Source organism: Caretta caretta, chromosome 4 (genome assembly GCF_965140235.1).
Source record: "Caretta caretta isolate rCarCar2 chromosome 4, rCarCar1.hap1, whole genome shotgun sequence".
Taxonomy (NCBI): domain Eukaryota; kingdom Metazoa; phylum Chordata; order Testudines; family Cheloniidae; genus Caretta; species Caretta caretta.
This window is the reverse complement of record NC_134209.1, coordinates 96,001,222-96,015,333: the sequence shown is the minus strand read 5'-3', so window position 1 is coordinate 96,015,333 and position 14,112 is coordinate 96,001,222. Positions and strand designations below refer to the sequence as shown.

Here is a 14,112-nt window from a genome sequence, read left to right as displayed (position 1 = left end):
GCTTACAACGATCCATGAGACAACTATGTGTGCATAAAAATATAACCTAATCTATACTTTATAAAAAATGAAAATTTAGATACTCTGTTTTTGAACCTGTTGCGATGTAATGCCTTTTTTGCATGATGACACTACCTCAGAGTAAATATTGGCACTGTCAATGATTTTTTGTTCGGGCAAGGGGTTGTAGTGTCTTCATATCCCAGTAAAAATAAACTCTTTAATAAATAAATATATAAAATAAATATATGTCATCTGGAAATGTATAAATAGGTCCATCCTGAAGAAAAGTTCCAGCTCTGACTGAAATGCATTGACTTCCAAGGTCCGTCACTTGTAGTATAGCCATTATAACTTCAGATATAGTTCTCAGGCTTTATTGCTGTTTTACAGCCTATTCCTTACCATTTCATTCAACTTTCTGACTATTGTCCCACTCCACATGATTTAGGTAGTTATTTTTTCTCTAGTTTATGAATAATAAGTAATCCAGACAAGTTAGGCACGAGTTTGGTATTTTAAAAATAAATCAGACTCCAACCTCCCGCTCTCTACTGGCCAGCAACAGGGTCAGCAAACTTCAAAGAGGCTTGTCCACTCTTAACTTTAAGGCTTTGTCTCCTATATCCAAACATTAGGAAATAGAGGCTATCACTAAACAGCTTGTTAAAATCCACTCTCCTAGAGCCTGGTAACTCTGCAGTATTTGAAAGTTCTTCCTGCTTGTGTTACCATGGAAGCTGTGGTAGGAAAGAATGGGTTTTGTTTTGGTTTCCTTTCAAACACTCTGTCCCATTTCAACTGTATCCTAACACATCTTTGTAGAGTTCTGGGACTCTTTCAGGATCCACTGGCCTGGGTAGGAAGTGTGTGAATTTCTGATGTCTTTTGGATCTAGCCCCATCTCTGGGAGTACCATCTTTGTTAAGTGCTACGAAATACCGCCGACCCGAGTCTCCATGTTTGTACACGTTGGAAGAATAAGTGTTATACCAGTTCTCTTCAAACTGTTCTCTGAAGATGCATTCAGAAGTTAGTTTCTCCTATTTTAAAAAAAGATAGAAAAATAAAAGGTCAGAGCTCTTTCAGTAACCAATTTCTGAACATATTCCTATAAAGAGATACAGTGATAACTAAAATGGATTGGAGTATATGTTGACTTATTGTTAATTTCTTTGCTAATAAAATCAAACCTGGGAAGAGGGTAAATCTGATCATACCTGTGGCATGTGAACTGTTTTAGAGCAGTTGGGAAAGTTATTTGTTCACAAGGCTCCCTTTTATCAGTACCAGACCTGCACCACTTTGTGTACAATTTTGGATTTAAATCCCATTTTGCTGACTTTCTCTAGGATTGAAGAGGGTGTTACGCATGCAAGAGTCAACTAAAACACCCATCTCCAGCATCTTATCTGACACCCTCAAAATGAGATTTGAATATGTACATACAGGCAGAGAAAATATAACACTTGACAATATGTGTTTAAGTGTTCCTGTTCTTAAATGGTCAAGAAAATACAGATTGTTACCTTAAAAAATGTATTTGACTACTGAACATATCCAACATAGAATGGCTTAGACCTCCCTTATGCTGGAGGGAATGTGGTCACTGCTGTCCTTATACACATATGAGCCTTCTGGGTAAAGATGTAATGTAACAGATGAGAAAGGCAATCCCTTTGGAACTGGAAAAGCAACTGCTGTGGCTGTACCTAGTGTTTGTGACTTATATTCCCCAACTTTTAAAATAACTAGGATCACTACAAGGACTTTGGTGACCACATTAATCTTGTTTGGAGAAACATAATTACTCATTGCTGGAAGACGGACTACCATCATCACATTTTGTAAACGAAAGGGACTCAGTGTGTATGGTTCATTATTATGATGGATAAGGTAAAGCTTGCATCAAGATGGAAGAATCAGAAACATATTACCATCTGTCACCATTTCATACTCATTCAGACCAACAAATGCCTCCCCCTCTCAACCTTCAATCCTAAAAAATGTTGAGGCCTAAAACACTAAAGGATGTCATTGATTGACAAGGTAAGCCACAAACAATGACGATGTACATACTGTTTCCTTTTGGTTTATAAAATGCCCAGAGTTCACAATCTATTGTAAAAAATGATTATATTCAGCCATCATCTATGGAAAGGGTATAAACCAATCCGTGATAGGAATAGAAGTTGTAGACTTGAAACTCCTGTCAAAGGTGTATGTTTTATTACTGCAGAACATTTGAGTGGGAGGGGAGGACAGAGAGTATTTTATCTTTCAAGGTTTGAAAACTGAAATGGAGAAGAATCTGAGTCCATGTTAGCCTGATACTGCTGTAGAACCAAAGACTATAGTTTGTAGTGTCTTATGCTGAAATTTCTCAACAAAAAACAATCATTTGAAACAATTACAAGCTTATTTTCAGTCTTAACAGTTTAATTTTAAATCAGAGTATGGATTAAATGATATTGCCTCATTTATACTCCTCACATTTTCAAAATAACAGTGGTACATGACTAAGCTGTTTAAGTTTAATGGTCTTCGTTCAGATGTTGAAAAAAAGCAGGTGCCCCAAAGTGCCACCTGCTGAATTATAAGGGATCAGCAGACCACAAATCAAGTAATCCAGGGTTTTGTATTTATTTATGTATTTTTCTGTAGAATTATCTTTTTCCTCTGTTTTCCATATCAGTATTTTTTATGGTGAAAAATGCAGTGAGCCTGATAGATTTGGAGGGTAGATCTTAAAAAGAAAATCAGTCACTAAGTAACTATATTAAGTATTAAGACTTTCTTAAACTGGCTACTTTCATTCATTCATTCATTCATTCATTCATACATTGTTCTCTTTCTTTTGTCTTTGTTAAGGAGGAGCATTTCTGATCCATTCTCTTTTTCTCAGGCTAATTAAATTCTTTCCATGTGCATGATATTTGACTCAGACTGTAAAGATTTGAGCTATCATCACCACACATTCTCAGGATGATTGAATGACACAAATGATATACATTATTTTAACAGGAAAGAAAGTTAGCATATTCCATTATTTCAGTGGTTGGCTGAGTTTTTTGCCCGCTATTAACAATTGATTCAGTATGTCAGGTCTAAAATCCAAATGTGGCTTAGAAAATATAAGCTAATACTTACAGATCCATAGAGTTCTCCTTTGTCATTCATTCCAAGGTAAAGGCCACTGTCCACTCCTCTAATACTGACCAGTCCCACTGCCACACTGATGAATTCAAGGATACCTAAATGTACAAGGGTAGGGCTGCTTTAACTCACATGTGTTAAAGTCAAGAAATATATATATAATATATTTAGAAGCAGGTGAAATAATTTATTTGTCCGTACTATAGCAAATGTGGCCTACATACATATATAAGAATACTCCTATTTTACATGTCTACCACTGAACTAATTTCATACACATTTTAGTTCAAAGCAGACTAGAAGCCTCCACAAGGAAAAAGAATTATTTGCTTTTTTCAGAAACATTTGTTATGACTTAGTTAAGAAAGGATTTTATCTGTCACTGATGGGTTAAAACTATTCATTTAGGATTCAGGGCTATACAATTTCAGTAGATGATTATACAGTATTTGATGAAGTGTCTTTTCATACATTGGAGGGTAAGATTGAACTATCCAGAGATATATTTCACCTTCTCTGTAGCACTATCTTAAGAAACCAACACTTTTAATTATATCTAATGGGTGGAAGTCAAAATAATGATATCATGTGAATACAAGTCAAAATACAGATGGGAATTGTATACCAGAGAGTCTTCCCATAGAGAAGAAAAACATATTTGCTGTATATCTAATCCAACATGTGGGCCCAAATCTGCAGCCCCTATTCACATGAGTAATCCCATTGATTTCAGAGGCAGGTTTTGTACATGTATACAATATGGTGCATGTATACTATGTTTAAAAAATTACAAAACTGATCATAATATGTGGAATATAACTAACACTTGATTTAGAATGTTTATTATCTAAATATGCCTAAAATATTTGTTATTCTGATTCATTATTCATCATTTGCAATGTGAAATTGGGCCCATTTTACAGTATTTAAATTATGTTATATTCTGTCTCTTTAAACTATTTCACCACTTATGTGAAAAAAGGATCCAATTTACCTGTAACCTTGCTAGTAGCCCATTCTTGCCCTAAGCACTAAGTATTTTGAGATCCAATATGTACAGATTACATTACACGTACAATACAAAAAAGACAGGAAATGTGTAAATCATATCTGTTAAAATTGCTACCAATGTAAACAGAGTCCCAAAGTGAGGTTGCTTTTGCTTCACACCTAGCACATTTCTAAAATAATAATACAAACTTATTAAACTGATGTGATAGTATGGAATAGTCTTTCCAATATTTTGGGCATGCCTTTTTGTCTCATTATGCACACTGTTTTACATTCTGACCCATTTTCCATCTTAAGAGAGATTAGTGTACTGTAATTTACAATCTTTTGAGTTTTAACTGAACTTTGGCATACCTCTTATTTACAATGCTAAATGACAAACCAGCTAAATCCTTTACAAGGAGCAAGCATTAAGAACTTTTTATTGGATGTAAATCATCACAGATTTCCCAGTTTCTAATGTCCAAGGTCCCATAAAAAGACATGGAGGTATTTTGTCTTTCTGATATCATTTTCAAAGCCATTCTTTTTATAAACCATAATAAGCAGGCCATTCAACCCACAAAGAGACCACATCAGACAAACCTGTGGAGAATAGGGTTAGAATAAAGGAAGAAGATTTGAAAGAAACACTGCAAATCTTTGATCTTGGACTAATCATTTTTTTAAAGTAACAATTTCGTGTTTACATGCTGTAGAAAGTCTCCCTTCTGTGAATAACTTTGTGTTTAACTACAAAAAGAAAAGGAGTATTTGTGTCATCTTAGAGACTAACCAATTTATTTGAGCATGAGCTTTCCTGAGCTACAGCTCACTTCATCAGATGCATACTGTGGAAAGTGTAGAAGATCTTATTATATACACACAAAAAGCATGAAAAAATACCTCCTTCCACCCCACTCTCCTGCTGGTAATAGTGGGAGGAGGTATTTTTTCACGCTTTTTGTGTGTATATAATAAGATCTTCTACACTTTCCACAGTATGCATCCAATGAAGTGAGCTGTAGCTCACGAAAGCTCATGCTCAAATAAATTGGTTAGTCTCTAAGGTGCCACAAGTACTCCTTTTCTTTTTGCGAATACAGACTAACATGGCTGTTACTCTGAAACCTGTTTAACTACAGTTCTTTTAGTTCTGAAAACACCAGTACTTCAATGTGTTATAAAATCAGTTAAGGGCCATTCCAGCTGATTGTTTTGACTATGGGAGAGATGATAGAAAACTCTTTAATCACCTTTTTGTGCCTGTTAAATCAATACAAAAAAAACCTCACTGATGGTCAACAATAGCAGGTTTGTTCAGATAACGCTGCAGTGCCTACATACATTCCTTCTTATTTACCCTTACATGTCAGAAAACCATTTACATCCTTAGGATATCCCCCCCCCCCCTTTTTTTGGTTTATGGACAAACCATTTTAAAAAGAAATAAAAGAAACATTACTGTTGTGATTACATTACAGTTGTAGTTCTGTGCAATCCCACGTGCAGCTTTCTCCGCATTGCAAAACAAAGCAGATTAGAGGTTTAGCAAGATTAACGATTCCATGATCTTTGTTTGTTTAGAAAGAGATTTAGAGATTTTGAGATTGCAGAGGCAAGTCCGGGACATTAAATTTTAGGTACTGAATAGAAAAAACATCACCGTGATAGAACCTCTCTTTCTGAGTTTGCTGCTACATACAAATGCAGGTGTAGAGTTTACATACATATACTAATGAATATGTGTATGTACATATAAACCGACATACTCTGGACGCTCCACACAGACATTTCTCGTTAATGAATGACATAGGAAGAGATGTTCTGTCATGCTGAGTTCTGTGTGCAGCCCCTGCAGTCTAAGGCTGGAATGCACAGCTTTATACTGGGAGTCTCGGGTTAAACACCTGCCCAGTGGTGCACTCTGATCGGACCGCTCTGCTGCTCTACTTTGCAGTAAGTATGTAAGTGTTTCTTTTCCACGAGGAATAGAAACACCTCTCTATGCGGGATGGATGAGGCTGAGATCCGAGCTCTCCGTGATTGCAGCTGCTACCTACCGAAGAGGCTGTGGTCCTGCCTGGTGCCCTGCACGGTGCCATCGGGCAGGATCTGCAGGTGGAAGCCCGTCCGGCAGTAGAGCTGCCTCCGGCGTAGGATGCCCTGTAAATGGGCTAAATCCGCAGTCCCAGTCGCCGCACCTCCTCCACCTCTGGACCCCCTCTCGGCCTGAGCCAGGCGATCGCTGAGCAGAGCCGGCTGCTCCCCGGCAGGAGGCAGCAGGAAATGGGAGCCCACCTGCTGCCCTAACCCTTCCAAGCCTCCTAGGAAGCCCCCAATTTCGGCTAAGGGAGCCATGAAAGAGCCCGCTGGAAGGGAGGAGGTTTAACGAGCGATGAGTTGAAAGGTAAATTAACAATAATCAAATGAGAAGAGTGAGATCTAAACGTTCAGGCCGAGCTGTTCCTGGATGATCTCAGGCAGGGTGGACTTTGCACTGGGACAACAGCTGCCTGTCTTTGGAGCCTCTTCTGACTCCGAGAATGTGGGAGTCTGCTGCTGGCTTTGCATCAACATCTAGAGCTGCTGGTGCTGCTGTTGTGTCCTGGGAAACTGATCAGATTAGAGTTCTGTTTATATACAAAGCCCGTATATATGCTGGTCCCCCCGGACATATGCTAATGAAGCCCTCTCTTGCGCGCCGGAGAGGTTGCGTTTGAAATTTTAAACCGATCTCTCCTCTCCTCACACCTTTTTCTGATCTGCAATGACGATGGGGAGTTTCTGACGTTTCCCAGTGTGCAGAGCCATAAAAAATAATCCATAGACAGACAGAGAGAGAGAGAGAGAGAGAGAGAGCTGGCATCCAACTTTGCAGAGCGGTAGCATAGACACTCTCTTCCCCTTTGTTGTTGTTGTTGACGCTGCTGCTCAGCCTCCTTTGATGTGAGTGTTTCGAAAATGATAGATTGCAGCTATAAGGAGCCCGGCTTGGCAGGGACTCGAGAAGGAGGGTTGGACTCAGGAGCTGCTTGGAGCTTGCAGTGCATTACGTGGACAGGTGCAAGGAAAGGTAAGAGAGAAGAAGGATAAAGGGCGTTACCTGAGGGATAGACCTGCCCAGACACACATGAAAGAAAAAACAAAGATCTGACAGTTTTACTCCCTGATTGTAAAACACTAATAAAATGTTCATGTATTACCCTTTCCTTTTATCACTTAAGTTCCAAGGTGGGGGATTTTTAAAAGAAATTGCATAATCAGGGATGTTTTTCCCCTCTGTAAAATTCGCGTTCCTATTTAATTCATCACAAACATGATACAATATTGGTCAATGTCTGTTGGTATCGGCAGAGTGGTTTTAAACATATTAGTGAGATAGACCAGTGACTTTTGATTAATATTTTTAAATCACATGGTGAGAAAGAGGGAGGAAATGGTGTGAGAATAGTTTCACAGTACATACTCCGACAGAGAGAGATGATATATCTAATCACCACAGTATAGGAACGCCTACAATTTAACTACAGTATCGCCTTTAAAATATGTTTTAATTCTTGCATCAATAATATTAAGATCTCTTTGAAGCTGATTTAGGACTGTGCTAACTTGATGTAGCTGCATTTCTGCCTTTCAAATGAATAGTATAAAACGATAATTGATATTTTAAAACAATTATATTAAAACTATCAAGGCTTGACTTTTACACTCTATTGATTTTTTCATATTTAATAGTAATTTTTAAACACTGAAAACTATCTTAAAGTATATTCATTAGCATGCAAGTATTGCAACGTGTGCCCTCACCAGTATTAATGTATTATGGTGTAAAACCCAAAGATCTTTCATAGTTAAATCTTTCAAAGGTTTGAAAGTCACTTGGCTGGTTTAAGCTTTCATTTGAACAAAAAGTTGTAGAGAATCATGAAAGATTAGTTTTTCAATCTTGCTCCATGGGCTTTTCAGTCACAGTCTAAATCTGGGAGATCAAATAGATTTGACTGCTTGGCTTTATTTGCTGTGGAGAGTATGGGGCTAATTAATTGGCAGGTGCTTTAAAGCAAGTAATGCTACACCTTTTCATCATTGCAGTCCTAAGTACTGCCCCTGTATGCACCTGAATTATAAAAAGGGTTCTTTAAAGCAAGTGATTTACTATGGAGGGATTTAAAACCAAAAAAACTCACACTAAATACAATGATCAGATAAATCACCTCAGAAGAGAGCCCTGGCAGACCTGCTCTGAAGGTTGTTACAGATAGATGTTATATTATTTTACCTTTCAAATAACAGGAGTCTGTCATGTGGTGGGACCCAAAAATTCACCATAATTGAGATTTCAAAGCACATCTGTGTAAACATTACCACATCAGTGTAAAACATCAACCAATGAGCTTTCTCTTTGAACCAAATCTTCTTAATTGCAGTGCTAAATCAAAGAAATAGATCAAAGTTGAGTGATCTATATAGCACAGATTTCTCAAGTAGCCTGTACACTGATTTAGATACCTAAAACATTTGAAACGCACATCAAGTGTTTTTATTGATATAACAGTTATTTCAAGATCAAACTGTAATTAATTCAGTTCAGCACAAGACTGCTGGACATAGACTGAAGCACATATTAAAGGGAATATCCTACTGAGCCTAGAGATGCTCCTCTAATGAAAAGTTCCTGGGTTCCAGTATTATTTGAATATAGTAAGCAATAAGGGGCTTTTCTGGTTAGATTCCGCATGTGATTATCTGTACCAGAGGTTTTTTCAAACATCATCAGCCCCTCAGATACTTTCTTGCTAATAAAATCATTCTTGTTTCACAATGGAGATGCATTAAGTAGAGTGAAATACAAAACATAGACTTTTTCAAACCGGAATCTTTAATGTCTGGCTGCTGAACCGGTTATGCTATTTTATAAAGTACCAGAAAAGAAGCAAAAAGATAAGGATTTTTTTCTTGTTTGCACTAGTCATGTGACAGGAAAAGATAACACTAAAGTTTTTCTGCACATTCTGTGACGATATCATGGGAAGTTAAATAATTTTGAAGAGTGTTTTTACAAGAGTACATTATTCAACTTTAAGTATACACTACAATCTAATCAACTTTACCTATACTTCCTAGAGACCGCACTTTCAATGTTGTTAAACAAACACATATGTGATCCAATTTTTATTTCTACTGCAGGTAGTTAGAGCTTCTGCAGACAATATAATTACTGTACATTTTCTAAGATTAGCATATAGTCCTGAGCAATAGTTGGTGGCTGCCTGCAGAGTGGAGAAAGGAGCTCACTGATAACTTTGATGCTTTTATACATGTATCACATGACACAGTTGGAAAAAACATATAGGCTCTAAAGATTTATATCTTCCAAATTCACTGTGCTTTAATATTTAAAAACATCCTTGCAACAATGGTGTGCCAACTCTAAAACAAAATATGTGTATTGCCTACTTGAGTTACTCCTGTACCTCAATCATTACCAAATCTTTTCTGTATCTTTACAAAAAAACACAGTATGGGCTATTTTCAATGGACAATAATAGCAGAAGATCATGCAGGTATTGAGGAGCAAGTGTTTCAGATTCCCACTGAACTTAAATAAGTCATAGATGTATGTTGGATTCACTGAGGGGGGAAAGGAGTAATTTTCCAAACTATGCCCCAAAATCAGATCCCGTCCCTTTGAGATAGGAAAATGAAACTCCACTAGCAGTAGAATGTTCCACATATGCAGATGGTCAGAAAATGAACATGCATGCTGTTATGAACTCCTTGGTCTTGGCTCTCTTTCAAGGGGGCTTGGATATCCCTTGGCGATCTGTTGGGCTCTTTGGTGGGGGTCAGATCTTTCCTTGGGTTGTGCACTGCTCTGAGTACATACAGCAACACTTTCCCTATAAGTTCTACAACAAATGAATCTGTACAAAACATATAAAATGTAACATCTGTTTCACACACAGACACACACACAAAACCATTTTTAAGACCATATTAATATATGAAATACATTGAGCGGGTGTATATATGAACTTTGGGAGAATACTAAGGGCGATATTTGAAATATGGGTAACCATTCTGGAAAGCAATGACAAAAAAAGAAGACTTAAGGATCATGGTGCACACAAGCTCACAGTTGGATGGACTGGCTAAGAGGGTGAATGTGATTCTTAGATACATAAGGAAGGGAATATTGAGTAGAAGTAGGTAGGTATTATTATCACTGCATGTGGCAATAGCTAAACTATGACTGTTACCAGATCTGGTGTCTACATTTTAAATAGGACGTTGACAAACTGAAAAAGGGGTTCAGAAGAGAGCTTCAAGAATAACTTGAGGTGCAGAAAACCTGCCTTAGAGTGACAGACTAAAAACTCAATCTATTTAATTTATTCAAGAGAACATTAAGAGATGACCTCATCACGGTCTACAAGTACCTACATGAAGAGCAGCTTTCTGATAATAGTGGGCTCTTTAATTTAGCAGACCAAGGCATGACAAGACCCAGTGGCTAGAAGCGCAAACCAGACACAGACTAGCAATTTCAAGCAATTTTTTTAAACAGTGAGAGTAATTAACCACTGGGACAACTTTATCTATAGATGTGGTGGATTCTCCATCACCTTAAGACTTTAAATCAAGATTGCATTTCTAAATGCTCTAACTCAATCAGAAGCTATACTTTTGATGCAGGAATCACTTAGTGAAAGTCTATGGTTTGTGTTATGCAGAAGTTTAGACTTGTTAATCATAATGGTGCCTTCCATCCTTAAAATCTACAATTCTACAAAATCTAAACAAAATCAGTATGTTGACTAGAGTTGGCTGGAAAATGGGTGGGCAGGTGGCAGGTTTCCACAGAAAAAAATTACAAAAAACGGAGAAAAACGGTTTTCATTGAATTTTTCTGCAGAAATGTATCAGGTGAAAAATTAAAAACCAAAATAGTTCATCATAAAAACTAAATATTTTGGCCAAAATTCAAAATATTTATTTAGTTTTTCTGATTAAATATTTGGCAAAAATATTTTGGCCATAAAACACAATACAGTGGAACCTCAGAGTTATGAACACCTCAGGATGGAGGTTGTTCATAACTCTGAAATGTTTGTAACTCTGAACAAAACATTATAGTTGTTCTTTCAAAAGTTTATAACTGAGCATTGACTTAATACACCTTTGAAACTATTATGCAGAAGAAAAATGCTGCTTTTAGCCATCTTAATTTAAATGAAACAAGCACAGAAATAGTTTCCTTACCTTGTCAAATCTTTTTTTTAAGCTTTCCCTTTATTTTTAGTAGTTTACATTTAACAGTACTGTGTTGTACAGTATTTGCTGGTTTTTTTGTTTGGTTCTTTGTTTGTTTGTCTCTGCTACATGTTTGCGTACTTCTGGTTCAAAATGAAGTGTGTGGTTGACTGGTCAGTTCATAACTCTGGTGTTTGTATGTCTGAGGTTCTACTATATTTAGATTTTGAAATATTACCATGGTGATTGATCGTAATGGTAGTTTGGGTGCCTCATGGTCCCATTTGCCTCTATAGGCTGGGCTCCCCGGTCAGACTACCTACATCTTCCAAGATGCACTATGGTCTGCTATGGGGAGATGGTGCATTCAAATGGTTGCCTACCTCATAGAACAAATAATCCAGCTGGGGAGCCAGGCTCATAGAGGAGAATAGGAGCATGAGGAACTCAAACTACAACTTCCACGAGGCACTGAGTGGTATTTCAGAGTCAAAATATTTTGGTTTTCAGCCAAAATGAACATATTTTTGTTTTCAGGCTTTCCATTTTTCTATGAAAAATTGAAATTTTCTGTAAAAGCCGATGGTTTTCATGAAAATTTTCATTTTGTCACAAATAAAATTTTCCATAGAAAAACAGATTTGATGGAAAACTTTCGACCAGCCCTACTGCTGACAAAGAGGTATCTACAAAATGTGAGCCTTCTTCAGCTTTTACTTAAATCAGGAATAACCCACTCAGGTCAATGGGATAAAACAGATATAAAAACAGTGAGATCTGATTGAGTCCCATAATACCTAAAAATATAACCAACTTTGCAAGAAAAACTTCAGTTCATTAAATACTGTACAAAGTGTACTGTGTACTGAGCACCACATTAGTAGCACAAATCAGTTCATCGCATGCATAATTTATATATGTTTTAATGCAGATTTTAAAGCTACCTATTCTACCCTTTACTTTCTATGTATTTCTTCCAGTATAATTTGATAACTGTTATGATGATTTTGTGCTTTAGACTCTTCTGCTCAGAGATCTAGTGTTTTATTTGACTGCTGAGGGCATCATGGGAGATGTGCTGTAGGTGGGGAGCTGGACCCATGGAGGAGAATGGGGACATGAACAATGGAACTACAGCTCCCATAAGGTTCTGCAGCAGCTCAGGCAGATGCAGAGATTACTGTCAGCCTGAATCAAAACAAGTTCAGGTTGGCAAACCAAAAATCAAACATTTTGATTAGGAAAATCAAAATGTTTTTTTTTCTCTCCAAAATGTTGAAATTAAACATATCAATATTTCTGTATTAAATTTTTTCAGAATTTTTTGTTCCTCAAAACATTTTAATATTTTGACTTTTCAACCTGATTGAGGACAAAAACAAATGCTGAAATTTCAAAATTTCCCATAGGATGGAATTTCTGTTTTATTTGATTTTTTTTAAAGGAAGAGAGAAATTAATTGCTTTTTAAAGATATGTGGCTGTTAGGTCCAATCTTCTCTGGATACATATGAGTAGTTCCCATATAAGTGGAGTGGAAAAGAAAAGATGGATGGAGGGCACATGTCTATATTCAGATGAGAGGTCAACTTTTGCATATATATTGATACATCTACCAACATGTGTTTAAATGGCCTGTTCAGGAGCTTTTAAACAAGTTCTTTAACAATGACATTGGAAGACTTTATTTTATTTTATTTAAATTAGGTGGTCTGAATCAGGGCAGATCAGATCTGCAGCTAACTTGGAATCTTAAACTTCCTATAAGAATAGTCTCCACACATGTTCCTAAGCAGACACCTCACCAGGGAGGGTCTGAGGAACATACTCAGACACAAGTAGTTACAGATGTGTACTGGGCTTTTTGAACTGAACAAAAGATTAGCCTGAAGGTGCTACTGAAAAGTCAAATTCCTGTCTAAAGATGCCAGTTTCAAGGAAACAATATGCAATGGTAAGATAACTCATGGTCCATACACTTTTGGGGATTGGGTGATTAATGAGTCACACATCAAATGGGTTTACTGGCAGTACTATGTTCACGAAAGGTTCATTTGAAATTGGATTTTAAAACTAGACAGTCAGAAAGATATAACATTTGACTGATTGAAGGACCATTTCACATGATCAATGAGATAGATTTGGAAAGGACAGGACAAAATTTTCTTAATTAGGTCCTGTGATGGGGCTTACTCCCATCACTTGATTGACAAGCCAGTTAGTGCCTCTGTGATTGATTGATTGCCTCTCTGACAGAAGGGACAGAGCTAGATAAAAATCATTAGGCACCAGAGCCTGATAGGGAAGTTGAGGGAACTCACTGGGGGAGAGACTGTAGAGGTGGCAAGATGTGCCTATGGAGAGAAACTCACAGAGAGCAGGTCAGGCTGCCGTGGAAGAAGAGCCTTGAAATAGGACTTAAACTGGTAAGAAGCCAGGTAGGAGAATCCACAAGGAATAAGTTAGGCTTCTGTGGGGCAGGCCCTGAGATAGGGTCAGTAAGAGCACTTTAGTAGAACCTGAGAGAGGTGGAAGTGGTTAGTTCAAACGGAGAAAGAAAAAGCTGAGAGGACCTGGGGAGAAGCCTGGTTCAGAACCAAAGGGAGGATGTATTAAGCACATGCTGTGGAGAAGCAACACAAGGGAGCTTAGAGGTAGGAAGTGGCCCAGGGAAACAGTCGCATGTCTGAAAAAACAGACCTAGCTGTGT

General features: G+C 37.4%; 1 protein-coding gene across 1 annotated transcript; it reads right to left on the bottom strand.

Annotated features, from left to right (window-relative positions):
* Positions 1 to 372: 372 nt before the first annotated feature.
* Positions 373 to 6,550, bottom strand: FGF20 (fibroblast growth factor 20). Its single transcript, XM_048848172.2, has 3 exons — positions 6,210 to 6,550; positions 3,151 to 3,254; positions 373 to 1,043 (listed from the first exon to the last, which is right to left on the bottom strand). Exons 1-3 carry the CDS (start codon positions 6,505 to 6,507, stop codon positions 798 to 800), a joined length of 648 nt encoding a protein of 215 aa, XP_048704129.2. The 5' UTR covers positions 6,508 to 6,550; the 3' UTR covers positions 373 to 797.
* Between the last annotated feature and the right edge of the window lie 7,562 nt (positions 6,551 to 14,112).